At 36.5% G+C, this 16,193-nt stretch overlaps 2 protein-coding genes across 4 annotated transcripts; both read left to right on the top strand.

Moving 5' to 3' along the window:
* The first annotated feature begins 2,584 nt into the window (after positions 1 to 2,584).
* On the top strand, positions 2,585 to 3,978 carry LOC111805724 (probable apyrase 6). Its single transcript, XM_023690929.1, has 3 exons — positions 2,585 to 2,793; positions 3,083 to 3,689; positions 3,824 to 3,978. The coding sequence occupies exons 1-3, from the start codon at positions 2,677 to 2,679 to the stop codon at positions 3,961 to 3,963; spliced, it is 864 nt and encodes a 287-aa protein (XP_023546697.1). The 5' UTR covers positions 2,585 to 2,676; the 3' UTR covers positions 3,964 to 3,978.
* A 3,067-nt stretch (positions 3,979 to 7,045) lies between these two features.
* LOC111806048 (probable apyrase 6) lies at positions 7,046 to 14,280 on the top strand. 3 transcript variants are annotated; one of them, XM_023691391.1, is made up of 10 exons: positions 7,070 to 7,126; positions 7,157 to 7,238; positions 7,528 to 8,134; positions 8,269 to 8,381; positions 10,702 to 10,809; positions 12,107 to 12,161; positions 12,767 to 12,964; positions 13,075 to 13,172; positions 13,315 to 13,511; positions 13,598 to 14,280. In XM_023691391.1, the coding sequence occupies exons 1-10, from the start codon at positions 7,116 to 7,118 to the stop codon at positions 13,899 to 13,901; spliced, it is 1,773 nt and encodes a 590-aa protein (XP_023547159.1). In that variant the 5' UTR covers positions 7,070 to 7,115; the 3' UTR covers positions 13,902 to 14,280. The 3 variants fall into 3 exon arrangements, with proteins under 3 accessions (XP_023547157.1, XP_023547159.1, XP_023547156.1); XM_023691388.1 differs by having other exon boundaries at positions 7,073 to 7,126; positions 7,157 to 7,212; XM_023691389.1 differs by having other exon boundaries at positions 7,046 to 7,238.
* Positions 14,281 to 16,193: the final 1,913 nt, after the last annotated feature.

Consider the following 16,193-nt stretch of genomic DNA (forward strand, 5'->3'; position numbering starts at 1 on the left):
TTCTCTGGCGATGTAATTTCATTCTCTAGAGAAAGTGAGGTTGATATTGATATATTTTGGCTCAACCGGTCCTGTTTATAGGGATTCTTGGAGAATCTTTGTCAAATAATATATTTGCATATTTAATATATTAGAATATAATACCTTATACAACATATTTAGATATTATAAGATATCCTAATATATATTTAATTAATTTGAATCTCATTCAAATTTAAGATTCAAATTAATTAAATATTTAATTTATCAAATACAATAAATATTTTTATTTTAATATATCTAATATATTAAATATTAATTTGAACCCTTTAAATTAATATATTTTTCTCCATTTATATTTAACCTATCTAATATATTAAATATTAATTTAAATATTTTAAATTAAATATATTTTTTCTATTTATTTAATATATCTAATATATTAAATATTAATTTGACGTTAAATTTATTTTCTCCTTGATATTTAATATATTTACTTCAAATTTCCTTTTAAATATATTGAACCTTTTAGCGTTACTATAAGCTAGCAAGAGGACCTTATGGACCTACCGATTATAAGCTCCAATGATACAAAATTAATTAATTAAACTCTTTAATTAATCAATTTACATTCATTAACTATAGGTCACTCCATTGTAGACCTAGAGTTGCACTCTTATGCACTGTAGGACAAGTTATGTCCATTGATATAATCATTACAAGCAAGTCGATCCTTCAGTTGTTCATAATTAAAGTTGGGTCAAAAGTTCGTTTTACCCCTGTAATTACATCCTTCACTTTAAGTACCACTGACTCTCTAATGAACAATTTGTTTATGATCCAATCATAAACCAAGTCCCTCTTGGGCCAATGAGAGGGTGGAATCCCATTGTTCAAGTCCCGAAATCAGTACTTAAGAGAACAACTTATCTATTTTACTTATATGGAATGGAGTGAATTCCATCTCATGATATTATGTTCCCAACTCCCTATCTGGTCGAGTACACAAAATGGTAGGTATATTGAATCGGCTAAAAGAGTCATTCTCACCCATGTATATTAAAGGACAAGCCCTCACAGGCAGGAGTTCATAATTCACTTAGAATTAATATCGAGTCGCATATGATCATTATGTGAAATATTAATCTTCTCAATTAACGATTTATAAAGAGAGATTAAATATTTCTTGGTCCAGTCTTATACAAACTCATTGTATAGGATACCTCCACTTACATGTCCCCACATGAACGATTTGGATCAAATCATTTGTAACGATTACAAAGTGGGCCGTATCAATAGTGTTACCAAGATAAAACATCCAACCTTATCCATATACTATAGACTACTTAGGTTATTACTTGAACACGATCCTATTGTATGTCAACCACATACTGTTCAAGATTACATTAATAACCTTGGATTTTCATACGATGGATAACAATTAAATTACAAATAAAAGAATAAAATTATTGTTAAAAACTAAATAATTAATTACAAGGCTTTAGGACATAAATCCCAACCATCATAATATCATATAAATGTACATGACACGTGCAAGAGTCACGGACACATATAATCATACATTAGACAAGTCTTCCGATCGAGTTGATAGTAAGGTCACTTATTTAGTTGACCTTAGCGGACGTTCTATCTTATTTTTGAGACTGACTTGACTTGTCCCTCAAAATTCATATTAACGTGCGTGGAAGGACTTCGCCAAATTAGAAATATCCCCTTAATTCTTTCCATAATCCTACGTCTTACGTAATTACTTATATAAATGAGAATTTATGTTTTTTATAAAATTATTTTCATACAAATAATTTAAAACCGTTTTAACAATCTTGAGATTTTTCTTTTTCAGTGTTTTTATGAGTTAGTATGGAGATTTTATATTAATTAAACTCTTTAATTAATCGATTTTCATTTATTAACTATAAATCACTCTACGGTAGACTTATAGTTGCACTCTTATATATTGTAGAATAAGTTGTCCATAATAATTATTAGTAGGCCAGTTCTTCATGAGTTGTTCACAACTCTCATGTATTGTAGAATAAGTTGTCCATTGATATAATCATTATTAGTAAGTAACTCTTCACGAGTGGTTCACAATTACAAGGTCAAAAGTCTATTTTACCTTTGTAATTACATTTTTCACGTTAAGTACAATTGATTATCTAATAAATAATTTGTTTATGATTCCGTCATAAACTAAATCTCTAATAAATAACTCAACATTTAAGGGGACAACTCATCTACTTAACAATGATTTCTCTATCGTGAAATTATGTTTCCAGCTTTCTATTTGGTCAAGTCTCCAAAATGATAGACATTGAATCATCTACAAAAGTCATTCTCACCCATGCAAATCGAAGGATAATCCCTCGTTAGAAGCAAAAGTTTAAAGCTCGCTCAACATTAAGATCAAATCACATATGATCATCACATGAAATATTTATTGAAAAGATAAATATTTCATGGTCTAGTTACAATTACAGGTGGACTGTATCAATAGTGTTACCCGTATAAGCATAAAACACCTTAATTTTATCCGTACACTAGTATTAGTATTCGTGTTATGGGACAAAATATGCATATTTTAATGAATTCAATCCGAGAGAGAGAGAGAAGATTCAAACCTTCGCTTTTGTATGGATCAGTTTTTGAGCGGCGGTTGGTATTGGAAGGGGTCGGATGGAATGGCGGCTGAGGCTGAGGCTGAGGCTGAGGCGGAGGCGGAGGCGGAGGCCGAGGAAACATTTTTACGCGCATTGCGGGATGCCGAGTACGGAAATTGGAGTCCCTATATATGTAAACAGTAGAAATTCAACCTTTTCTTTAATTTTAATTTCTGAATAAAGTGTTCTTGTTCTTCGTCTCCGAGACAGAGCATCGCCGGAGAAGAGAGCAAGACCGAGACAGAAAGGGCGATACGTTTTCACAGATTGCCCTCTCCGTCTCGATCGACCTTATTTATTAATAATCACATTACCTATAATATTATTATTATTATTATTATTCCCTTTTCATTCTTCTTTTTCCATTCATTTTCATTTTCATTTTCATGTGTTCCCTCATTGTTCCTCCCCTTAATTCCTAGTCTTTCATGCGACGGTTGAATGCCCCTAAGAAGAGGCACGTTTCTAGAATTCCCATTATGGATCCCACCAAGCTGCACCTTCGATCTAGCAGCCGACCCAATTTGTTCGCCAGGACCAACTTCAAGAATTCCTCCAAATCCAGATGCTGGCTTCCCCTTGCAGCCCTGCTTGCGTTTGCTTTCTTGTTCTCTTATATCCTCGTTTTTACAACCAACTTCCGCAGCTCCTTGAAGAGAAGGTACGGAATCGTTATCGATGGAGGTAGCACAGGGACTCGACTCCACGTGTTTCGCTACAGAGTAGAGGGTGGTTATGGGGTTTTTGATTTGGGCGAAGAGGAATTGGCGTCGATGAAGGTGAATCCTGGGCTGTCGGCGTATGCAGAAGATCCAGACGGAGCTGGAGAGTCTTTGGTGGAGCTTTTGGAGTATGCCAAGACTCGGGTTCCAAGGGATCAATGGGGGGTCACTGAAATTCGGTTAATGGCAACGGCGGGGCTAAGAGTGCTGGAATTGGATGTACAGAACCGCATATTGGAGTCTTGCCGGTGGGTGCTTCGCTCTTCGGGCTTCAAATTCCGGGATGAATGGGCGTCGGTCATTACAGGTTTCAACTTCTCTTCTCAACCTCTGCATTGTTTTTTCTATTGTTGGTGTGTTATCTCAAAGGCATTTGTTCTAGCTTCTGAATTTGTTTATAATGCATATCTGCTGACGTTATGTAAGTAATGGGTGTGTTAGGTTCTGATGAAGGGACTTATGCGTGGGTTGCGGCTAACTATGCACTTGGCACTCTTGGAAGCGATCCCCTCGAGACAACTGGAATCATTGAACTTGGTGGAGCTTCTGCTCAGGTTTGTATTGACCTTATTTACTTTTAATCAGGCACAGTTTGTCTTCCGAGGGTGTTGCATCGATCTTATTTACTGAAATTTAGATGTTCTTGATATATATATGTATATATTTCTTGTTTAGATGTGAAGCTTTCATTGAAAATATGAAAGAATGTACATGGACAAAAGCCCTAAAACGTTGGGAAGAAATGTTGGTAGGAGATGCTTCCACAATGTTTGGAATAAAAGCTTGAGACATCGTGCAATGTCTTTTAAAGGGTTCAGATTATTAATCCTTTTAATTTGGATAAGGCTCTCCTAAAATGTTGGGATGCTGATTTTTGAGAATTGTGGCTCAGAATTGGGAGTGGGTTAAATTTGAATTTTGGAATGAATAGTTGTATGGATGAACGAACGTTTTATGAAGTTCTTGAAATCTTCATATTGGGAGGTTTATGAAGACTTGAAAATCATGAAACAAGAGATTTTGAGTAGGCTTAAAGTTCTAGATGACCTAGAGGAGGGAGAGGTGAGTGATATTCTCAAGGAAGAACGTCCCTTGGCTAAAGGGGGGAGTATACAAAGTTGGTAACGAAAGAGGTGGTGAGTTGTAGACAGAAAACCAAAGTTCATTGAGCTAAGGTAGTCATGATAGTAAGAATGTTATTGACCACTTGGATTATGATTGTGGAGAGTGTTTACAGGAGGATGGAGAGATAAGGGGGAGATTCATGCTTGTGGTTTGGAATCCTATCTCTACCCAAGATTTGTCAGCTTTGGATACTCCTTTTTTCTTTTTAAAATTCCTGTCTGTGAGTAACATTATGGAGAAACTTGCGAGGAATTTTTTGTGGGAGGGGTGGAGGAAGGGAGTGGGTCTCATTTGATTAGCTGGGTGGAGGTTTTGAAACCTGTTGTTTTCGGGGGTTTAGGTATAGGAAATTGGCAATTCTTCCTTATTTTGTTTGAAACTGCATTGGCCCTAACCATAAATATGCAGAAAACAGCAGTTATGGGAGTAAATGTGGCAGATTCAGATGTTGAAGCAGTGGCTGAAATGCTGGAATGTAAACAACTACCTCCCTTTTAGTTACTTTGGTGTTACTATTGTAGGGAAGCCCAATCATACTGCCTTTTGGATAAAGTCTATGATAAAATCAAAGGTAAACTTGCAATTTGGAGGGGCTTTCCGGGGCAGCGCTTTGGGTAGCATCCCTTCTTATTTCATGTCCATTTTTAGATTGCCTGTGGCTGTGCGAAAACATTTTGAGTAAGTTTTTAGGAACTTTCTTTGGAAGGGGGCAGCTGCAAATAAAGGCACTCAGTTAGTTAGGTGGGACTCAGTAAGGGCTCCTCTTTCTCTGGGATACATGGGAGTGGAAAACCTTCACCCAAAGAATATGGCTCTTCTTTCTAAACAGCTGTGGAGTTTTGAGAAAGAAGAAAATGCTCGTTGGAGGGTGGTGACGAAAAGGAAATTTGGAGTTGATTTCCTCGGAGGTTTAAATAATTAAAAACTGAATAGGGAATCTTAGTCCTTGGAAGGAGATTGCTAAGACTTTTTTTTTTTTTTTTTTTTTTTTTTTTTTTTTTTTTTTTTTTTTNTGAGCTATAAGATGGCTACAGGGAGTGAAGTATTGTTTGGGGGATATAGATGGACTTGAAATCAAATGCAGTTATCTTCAATTTCTAAGCATCTTATTCCCAGACATATTATTTTTTGTTTTTCATATTTAAATCATCCTTAAGACACAACCTTATACATTATTCACAAATCACAATAGGCAATGTGCATGCGTTAGCTTTCATACTTTCCTCGTTATTAACATCAATTAGGGTTGGGTCTTAGAAAACCTGTCGTCATAATGTATCATGACATTTAGTACATGCACAATCTTACCATGGAATAACTTCATACTAAGTCATGTCATCATCATGCATCTTATATTGTCATGTTATCATGCATCATCATCATTCTAAATAATTAATTACAAGGCTTTAGGACATAAATCCCAACAATCATAATATCATATAAATGTACATGACACGTGCAAGAGTCACGGACACATATTATCATACATTAGACAAGTCTTCCGATCGAGTTGATAGTAAGGTCACTTATTTAGTTGACCTTAGCGGACGTTCTATCTTATTTTTGAGATTGACTTGACTTGTCCCTCAAAATTCATATTAACGTGCGTGGAAGGACTTCGCCAAATTAGAAATATCCCCTTAATTCTTTCCATAATCCTACGTCTTACGTAATTACTTATATAAATGAGAATTTATGTTTTTTATAAAATTATTTTCATACAAATAATTTAAAACCGTTTTAACAATCTTGAGATTTTTCTTTTTCAGTGTTTTTATGAGTTAGTATGGAGATTTTATATTAATTAAACTCTTTAATTAATCGATTTTCATTTATTAACTATAAATCACTCCACGGTAGACTTATAGTTGCACTCTTATGTATTGTAGAATAAGTTGTCCATTGATATAATAATTATTAGTAGGTCAGTTCTTCATGAGTTGTTCACAACTCTTATGTATTATAGAATAGGTTGTCCATTGATATAATCATTATTAGTAAGTAACTCTTCACGAGTGGTTCACAATTACAAGGTCAAAAGTCTATTTTACCTTTGTAATTACATTTTTCACGTTAAGTACAATTGATTATCTAATAAATAATTTGTTTATGATTCCGTCATAAACTAAATCTCTAATAAATAACTCAACATTTAAGGGGACAACTCATCTACTTAACAATGATTTCTCTATCGTGAAATTATGTTTCCAGCTCTCTATTTGGTCAAGTCTCCAAAATGATAGACATTGAATCATCTACAAAAGTCATTCTCACCCATGCAAATCGAAGGATAATCCCTCGTTAGAAGCAAAAGTTTAAAGCTCGCTCAACATTAAGATCAAATCACATATGATCATCACATGAAATATTTATTGAAAAGATAAATATTTCATGGTCTAGTTACAATTACAGGTGGACTGTATCAATAGTGTTACCCGTATAAGCATAAAACACCTTAATTTTATCCGTACACTAGTATTAGTATTCGTGTTATGGGACAAAATATGCATATTTTAATGAATTCAATCCGAGAGAGAGAGAGAAGATTCAAACCTTCGCTTTTGTATGGATCAGTTTTTGAGCGGCGGTTGGTATTGGAAGGGGTCGGATGGAATGGCGGCTGAGGCTGAGGCTGAGGCTGAGGCTGAGGCGGAGGCGGAGGCGGAGGCCGAGGAAACATTTTTACGCGCATTGCGGGATGCCGAGTACGGAAATTGGAGTCCCTATATATGTAAACAGTAGAAATTCAACCTTTTCTTTAATTTTAATTTCTGAATAAAGTGTTCTTGTTCTTCGTCTCCGAGACAGAGCATCGCCGGAGAAGAGAGCAAGACCGAGACAGAAAGGGCGATACGTTTTCACAGATTGCCCTCTCCGTCTCGATCGACCTTATTTATTAATAATCACATTACCTATAATATTATTATTATTATTATTATTCCCTTTTCATTCTTCTTTTTCCATTCATTTTCATTTTCATTTTCATGTGTTCCCTCATTTTTCCTCCCCTTAATTCCTAGTCTTTCATGCGACGGTTGAATGCCCCTAAGAAGAGGCACGATTCTAGAATTCCCATTATGGATCCCACCAAGCTGCACCTTCGATCTAGCAGCCGACCCAATTTGTTCGCCAGGACCAACTTCAAGAATTCCTCCAAATCCAGATGCTGGCTTCCCCTTGCAGCCCTGCTTGCGTTTGCTTTCTTGTTCTCTTATATCCTCGTTTTTACAACCAACTTCCGCAGCTCCTTGAAGAGAAGGTACGGAATCGTTATCGATGGAGGTAGCACAGGGACTCGACTCCACGTGTTTCGCTACAGAGTAGAGGGTGGTTATGGGGTTTTTGATTTGGGCGAAGAGGAATTGGCGTCGATGAAGGTGAATCCTGGGCTGTCGGCGTATGCAGAAGATCCAGACGGAGCTGGAGAGTCTTTGGTGGAGCTTTTGGAGTATGCCAAGACTCGGGTTCCAAGGGATCAATGGGGGGTCACTGAAATTCGGTTAATGGCAACGGCGGGGCTAAGAGTGCTGGAATTGGATGTACAGAACCGCATATTGGAGTCTTGCCGGTGGGTGCTTCGCTCTTCGGGCTTCAAATTCCGGGATGAATGGGCGTCGGTCATTACAGGTTTCAACTTCTCTTCTCAACCTCTGCATTGTTTTTTCTATTGTTGGTGTGTTATCTCAAAGGCATTTGTTCTAGCTTCTGAATTTGTTTATAATGCATATCTGCTGACGTTATGTAAGTAATGGGTGTGTTAGGTTCTGATGAAGGGACTTATGCGTGGGTTGCGGCTAACTATGCACTTGGCACTCTTGGAAGCGATCCCCTCGAGACAACTGGAATCATTGAACTTGGTGGAGCTTCTGCTCAGGTTTGTATTGACCTTATTTACTTTTAATCAGGCACAGTTTGTCTTCCGAGGGTGTTGCATCGATCTTATTTACTGAAATTTAGATGTTCTTGATATATATATGTATATATTTCTTGTTTAGATGTGAAGCTTTCATTGAAAATATGAAAGAATGTACATGGACAAAAGCCCTAAAACGTTGGGAAGAAATGTTGGTAGGAGATGCTTCCACAATGTTTGGAATAAAAGCTTGAGACATCGTGCAATGTCTTTTAAAGGGTTCAGATTATTAATCCTTTTAATTTGGATAAGGCTCTCCTAAAATGTTGGGACGCTGATTTTTGAGAATTGTGGCTCAGAATTGGGAGTGGGTTAAATTTGAATTTTGGAATGAATAGTTGTATGGAAGAATGAACGTTTTATGAAGTTCTTGAAATCTTCATATTGGGAGTTTTATGGAGACTTGAAAATCATGAAACAAGAGATTTTGAGTAGGCTTAAACTTCTAGATGACCCAGAGGAGGGAGAGGTGAGTGATATTCTCAAGGAAGAACGTCCCTTGGCTAAAGGGGGGAGTATACAAAGTTGGTAACGAAAGTGGTGGTGAGTTGGAGCCAGAAAACCAAAGTTCATTGAGCTAAGGTAGTCATGATAGTAAGAATGTTATTGACCACTTGGATTATGATTGTGGAGAGTGTTTACAGGAGGATGGAGAGATAAGGGGGAGATTCATGCTTGTGGTTTGGAATCCTATCTCTACCCAAGATTTGTCAGCTTTGGATACTCCTTTTTTCTTTTTAAAATTCCTGTCTGTGAGTAACATTATGGAGAAACTTGCGAGGAATTTTTTGTGGGAGGGGTGGAGGAAGGGAGTGGGTCTCATTTGATTAGCTGGGTGGAGGTTTTGAAACCTGTTGTTTTCGGGGGTTTAGGTATAGGAAATTGGCAATTCTTCCTTATTTTGTTTGAAACTGCATTGGCCCTAACCATAAATATGCAGAAAACAGCAGTTATGGGAGTAAATGTGGCAGATTCAGATGTTGAAGCAGTGGCTGAAATGCTGGAATGTAAACAACTACCTCCCTTTTAGTTACTTTGGTGTTACTATTGTAGGGAAGCCCAATCATACTGCCTTTTGGATAAAGTCTATGATAAAATCAAAGGTAAACTTGCAATTTGGAGGGGCTTTCCGGGGCAGCGCTTTGGGTAGCATCCCTTCTTATTTCATGTCCATTTTTAGATTGCCTGTGGCTGTGCGAAAACATTTTGAGTAAGTTTTTANTTTTTTTTTTTTTTTTTTTTTTTTTTTTTTTTTTTTTTTTTTTTTTTGGTAAAATGTGAGCTATAAGATGGCTACAGGGAGTGAAGTATTGTTTGGGGGATATAGATGGACTTGAAATCAAATGCAGTTATCTTCAATTTCTAAGCATCTTATTCCCAGACATATTATTTGCAAATATTTTATTCTCAAACATCTGAAACAAAACATCCAACCAAACGACCTCTTAATGAAATCCCTATTTATCTCTTTAAACAACTCTACTGTTTCCTTGTCTCCAAATTAATCAAAAGGTAGCTCCACTAGTGCTTTTCCTTTAAGGCAATAAAGTCCAGAAATATCAAATTTACATATTCATGAAAACACCAAACCATTCAGAGCTTGTTGCATAATCTGGACTGGTTCTACACCACCGAAGACTAGCAAAAAGAAGAGAGAGGTTTTGGTTACTTTCTTGCTCTTACAGTTCATATACTGTGTAAGAAGATAGATATTTGGATTTTTCTTTTCAACTTTGTTGACTCTTTATGCTTTTGCTGTTTCTGCTCTTTGCCCTCTTAGTTTATGATTTGTAATGTGTGGAAATGGACTCTTTCCTAATTAATGAAGCATTTGGTTACAGATTTTGAGGGTTTATTTTCCTTTGATTTATTAGCCGGTTTTCGAATTTCTTTTTAATTATAAAACTTTAGACAAACCAAGAGGTTTTCCTATAACGTTATAGGCCACATAAAGTTGTCTTCATAAATTTTGAATTGATCCTAAAAGATTATAGCTCTCTGAAATGTATGTATGGTGTGTATCAAGTGATCTCTGCAGCAATGGTAATGATGGGTGCAGAAGTTAGACGATAAAGAATATGAAATCTAATTGAACAATGATGAATGCACAACTAACATTGTCAACCTTGCCAGGTAAATAAAAATGAAAGAAAAGGACTAGGAAAAAAAATGAAACGAATGATATTGAATGAAGCTTAAAGACATACAGGAAAAAGGAGATTAGAGAACAAACAGTAAGGTATAGGATTATTGTATTGATCGATGGTTTTCTCCGTTTCAGGTTACTTTTGTTTCAAATGAACCAATGCCTCCTGAATTCTCACGTACTGTTAAATTTGGCAATACGACTTATAGTCTTTACTCTCACAGCTTTCTACATTTAGGGCAGGTAAATCCTTCTTCTTATGAGCTATATTCTCTCCTGAAGTTGAGTTGTACTTGTAAAATTTGGAATTCATGTTACCATAAAACCCTTTTGAGTTGCAGGATATCAATTTAAATTGGAATGCCTTTATTCATTGTTTTAATCCTGTTTTTCACTTTCTCACTACATTTAGAGTTTGTTCAGTTTGTTTGTATCCTCTGAGCATTAGTTTCTTTTCATATTTTCGTTTCTTGTTCAATAATCATAAGAATAATAATAAAACCCTTCTGGTCCCTGTAATATAATCAAATTATCTTCCACTCATTTTCTACCCTCCCGCTCTGATGAGATTTTCAGATTTCTATCCTTTTTCTTCTTTTTCTTTAATTCAACTTTCATTCTAAATTGTTGGTGTAGTGTTCTTTTTTCTTTCCTTTTTTTGGTAGTAAAATCACGTTGATGGTGCTTTTGTATGGTTGTTGATTATATCTTTCCAAAGTGCTTTAGCAGCCAGTATTTATACTTTTATCTATCTTCTCAGAAGTGCTTTTTAGTCAACGAAACATAAAATCATTTGGTGGGATTATGGAGCAAATAGCTGTGTGATCATTGTGAGTTCAAAAGATATTTGTGGTTTGAGGAGCATGGCCCATTGCCTTCTTGGCACTTTCTCATTAGTCTGCTTCTTTTGGGAAAAGGGTATCCAAAATACTACTCTACGATATTCATAGGGAGCAGAAACTCCTTCAACCTTAGCCATTGTGATAGTACTTAGCCTATGTAATTGAAGAAAGGACTTACAAGAGAGGACCTTATAGCTTCTGGTGACCAAATTATCCAGTCAGTAAAGAATGCAAAATAAGCGTGCCCCAGAGTAGTAAGCCACACATCCACACATCCACTTCTTTATTTTTGAAGTTGAAGATAAGATAACCAATGGAGGAATCTAAATGGCCAAATTGACTTGCCAACTCAAACCTGGTGTGATACTGTTGCAAACCTTAAGAGCAAGGGTCATTTGTTGTATGCGAGATAGAAATGTATAAGTTTTAGAATGTGACACATTTTCTAAATAAAAAACCACAGATTATGGCTGCTACCTCTTTTGACCTTATTTTTGTATCCTGCTTGTTGATGCATACATCATATTTGCTAGCAATGATGGAATGCTACGTTGAAGATCCCTTGTCATCCTGAACGTGAAGTGCTTTTCTTTTATTAACTTTTTAATGTAAAATCTTTCTGGAGTTTCACTTCTGTGAATTTTCTTAATTTGTAATGTTTAAAACCGTTCAGAGTCGTGATTAGCCTTGTCTTGCAGAATGCTGCTCATGATTCCTTAAGAGAAGCACTTAGTAAAGGAGAGTTCAACTCAGGTAAATGTGCATGTCTATTCTTTTCTCTTAACCATCTAGATTGGAAAAAATTGGGTAGCATTCCATTCTCAGTTTGTCTGTAGAGTCATCTCTGTTTACTGTCAAGTTTGATGTCACAAACTGGATTGGATAGTACTGTTTTAAGGAAGTAGCATTATATTTGAATTGTTTACTTATGTTCACAGTTGTCATGCTGTCAACTTATCGTCTATATTCATATGCATTCTTCGGGACTCCGAGGTTTACCTCTAGATTGCTTATTTAATATTCAATATATCCCATTTCCTCACAATGTCCATAGTGGCCTTGCTCGGACTTAACAACTTGTAGGATGTAGTTTAAATTGATGGTTGCTAATTTACTTTAAACTGTTCTCATGAAGTTACCTGCACACCAGACTGATGGATCTTGATTCTTGAATTTCTTGTTTCATTCATCTACTATGTCTTTTATTTAGAAAAAAAGACGATTGAGAAGACCCTTGGAATGCCCCCGTCTGAATTCTTTCTATTTGCATCGAGTCTGACATTCACTGGGAGAGCATTCATTCAATTCGCTTATTTTTTTAGTAATCTTGAGTTTTGATTCTCATTTGTTCATGCCAGCTAAAACTCTTCAAAACGGATTGTCTGTGGATCCTTGTACTCCCACTGGGTTCTCTCATGCTTCGGAGTCTGAAGCACCATCTCCAAGCGTTATGATGGTGGAAAGGAATAGTAGGTATAATATATCATCTTTCCATTCTAAGGGAAACTTCTCTGAGTGCAGATCCGTTGCTTTAATGCTGCTGCAAAAAGGAAAAGGTTGTACAAATCATCATATGCTTCCCTTTTTAAAACCCTTCTCATACCGATCTTTCTTTCAGAATTGTGCATAATACTTCCTCCTTTTTCTCTTTTGTTCGCCCCTGTAGAGAAATGCACCGATATGAACTGCCGAGTAGGATCCATTTTCACACCAAAACTTAGAGGCAAATTTTTGGCGACAGAGAATTTCTTTTACACATCAAAAGTATGATTTTCTTCCCCTGTTACAAGTATATTGTGTGCTTCCTCACTTTCTCCACTGTGTATTTGTATTCTTTAGTATGTTTCTTGTTCAATGTTTTATCTTTCATGTGTTATATGAAACCTTTCTGTGTTTTTGTCACTAGTTCTTTGGTGTTGGACCGAGGGATTTTCTTTCAGATCTGGTGGTGGCGGGACAGGAGTTCTGTGGTGAGGACTGGGTAAAGTTGAAGAAGAGATACAAGCTGCTTGATGAAGAAGATTTGGCGCGGTATTGCTTCTCATCAGCGTATATCGTGGCTCTACTTCATGACAGTCTTGGAATTGGATTAGAGGATAAGGGGTAGGCTGCTGATCTCTTGCTAGTTATATGTAAGTAAATATATATTAGTTGGTGATTCTTAGGTTTGAGAACTGTATGAATAGCAGCATCACAGCTGCAAGTGAAGTGCAAAACATAGCAGTGGATTGGGCATTGGGAGCATTCATCTTGGTGCAAAGCACAGCTGCTGCTGCTGCTGCAATAGAGACAGAACCGAAGAAGCAATGGGATTGGATTGCAATAGAGATGTACGGGTATGAGATGCCCAAAAAGCTGTCAATAATAGGGGTATCAATTATGTTGTTGTTCATAGCATGGTTGGTATCATCAAAGTGGAGGAGACCTCAGTTGAAGACGATTTACGATCTAGAGAAAGGACGGTACATAGTGACCCGAGTGAGTAAATGCTGACTGATGTTTGGCCAATCTGCAAGTCCCAAGAGGCTTGAGTGAGATGATTGATTGTATATTATGTGTTTTTTTGGTTCACATCATCTCCTCATGTGTTGTAGGGTGTGTGTCACTTTTGTAGAAAAAGCTTTCCCTTTTATAGCATATAGCGGGAGGACAGGCCGCCATTCCCATTTCCACTTCCGTTGCCTGTGCCGAAGTTCGGGTGAAACGAAATTGTAGGACAAGTTTTTTTCTTTTTTTTTTTTCTTTTTTTTTTTTTGGGGGGGGTTTAATGTATTGCGACTGAATTCTCCTTATGATCAGTAACTGAAACGGAATGAATTTTGCTGATCCCAGTGGCAACTTATTTCAATGCTCTAAAAGTTGTTTGGTTGCATCTTTATACTCTACTCTTATACTTAATTCTATCTTTTAGTTCATCCTTTCTTTAAAAGACTCATACCACACTCAAAAGAGAGATAGGAAAGAATCTAAAGTTTGCAAGGACTTCGAACGCTGTTAGGACAGAGAAATTGGAAAGCTAGGACGGCCTTGAATACAGAATCCATTACCGGACGGACTGGCTGGTCCACTTGTACATAGAAGTCAAATTACCCTGGTTGGAGTGGAGTTCCAATAGGGGTTAGTACACATTCCGTGACGAACGAATGCAATACATGGAAGGCTTACGGATGTATTACAGGACAACTTTACCAACTTTTCATACAAGGCTATCTTTCTTTCTATTGTGCTCAGCGAACAGATAACGCCCAGGAATTGCAATCTAATCAAATTTAATACAATAGTGATATTGCAATAATTATCGTTTTTCTTCTTATCATTTATTAGACCATTTACATATTTATTAGAAGGCTAAAATGTCAAACTCTATAATCCCTTTCTTATACAAACTCACTTCTACAAACTCACCAAACTCGACCATAGAGTATGAATTTGCTTGAAGAAAAACTAGATTCTGTAGGACAATGTCATGAACTTACACCTTTAATAAAAAGGTCTTAAAACCATATGAAGCAAATATTAAAATAAATATAAGAAAATATAAAACTAGTAATGTTCTATACCAACTTAAGAATTACAAAAATTAAATACAAAAATTAAATACAACCATCAGATGCTGGTCTTTAATTGCGATGTCCATTGCCTTTACTTGAAATATAGAAGTAGCACATGGGTAACATGTGCAATCATGATTAGGGACCTGTAATTTAAAATCATCGTAGAGGTAGCCTCCAATTCGAACAAATTGGATGTGTAGTACTTTCCTACACATGGCTCACAATGAGTGGTTCGCACACCCCCTGCGCTCATCATAGTCGGGCTAGTTGGTTGTATCCGAATGTCCTAAGGTACAGCAAACCCTGAAATATCATGCAAGGCATGACGATGATGATCATCATAGTGTACGCGTCCGTACTCATCATATAAAAGTGGAAGTACATCATTATAAAAAGGGAAGTAACCCAATGTAAATGAACATATAAGTATGAGGTCCCTATATTTTCATCTTAAATCATTCATATGACATGACCTCACACATCCTTCACATGTTACTCTAGGTAACATGCATGCATAAGTCTTCATGCATTCATCATTTATAACATCATTTAGGAGTTGTGTATCAGAAAACTCTTCGTCATAATGCAACGTGATATCTCATACATGCACATCATCATAGCATGAGATATCATCATATTATGTCATATCATCATCATACATCTTATGTCATCATGTTATTATGCATCATCATCCTAGTTTATCGTAGCATCATAGTACATCATATCATCATAATACACCATAATTTCATGTCAACTCACATTATCATAATTTGAGTATCATCCATGAAAGGTTAGATGGCGACCTCTTCCAAAGAACCATACAGTCACCTAAGTTTGGGAGAACACACCCACGTATACGGCCAAGCTACTGGGTAAACCTATGTGGCCCCACATCCCCTCTCAAGATGGAAACACAAGGACCCTTTTCACAAGACCCATGATCATTTTCACAAGGTTTGAGCACCTAGTCGTCTTAACGCACTACCCTAATCATTCTAGGTCTAGCTTGACAATATTGGTATCAGAGTGGAAATAGTAGTAGAGACTCTTATGACATTGTTCATACTGCTAATAACTTGGAGAGGTACCTTGATCATTCTTAGATGTCATGGAGGTTTACTAGGTTCTTATGGGCGTTTAAGCTATTTAAATCTTGTCCCTCCTTGTCAGGACGTTTAGGACTAACTCTTAAAGCGTTAAGGCTAATCCATTCCGTGGGTGTACAAATGCT

This window comes from Cucurbita pepo, chromosome LG11 (assembly GCF_002806865.2).
Source record: "Cucurbita pepo subsp. pepo cultivar mu-cu-16 chromosome LG11, ASM280686v2, whole genome shotgun sequence".
In the NCBI taxonomy this organism is placed as follows: Eukaryota; Viridiplantae; Streptophyta; class Magnoliopsida; order Cucurbitales; family Cucurbitaceae; genus Cucurbita; species Cucurbita pepo.

Coding starts and splice junctions, on each gene's coding strand:
- LOC111805724 (XM_023690929.1), top strand. CDS start 2,677: ATGGAATGGCGGCTGAGGCTGAGGCTGAGGCTGAGGCGGAGGCGGAGG. Junction 2,794..3,082: donor AAATTGGAGTCCCTATATAT/GTAAACAGTAGA, acceptor CTTAATTCCTAG/TCTTTCATGCGACGGTTGAA. Junction 3,690..3,823: donor ATGGGCGTCGGTCATTACAG/GTTTCAACTTCT, acceptor TGGGTGTGTTAG/GTTCTGATGAAGGGACTTAT.
- LOC111806048 (XM_023691389.1), top strand. CDS start 7,116: ATGGAATGGCGGCTGAGGCTGAGGCTGAGGCTGAGGCTGAGGCGGAGG. Junction 7,239..7,527: donor AAATTGGAGTCCCTATATAT/GTAAACAGTAGA, acceptor CTTAATTCCTAG/TCTTTCATGCGACGGTTGAA. Junction 12,965..13,074: donor GCTGCTGCAAAAAGGAAAAG/GTTGTACAAATC, acceptor TCGCCCCTGTAG/AGAAATGCACCGATATGAAC.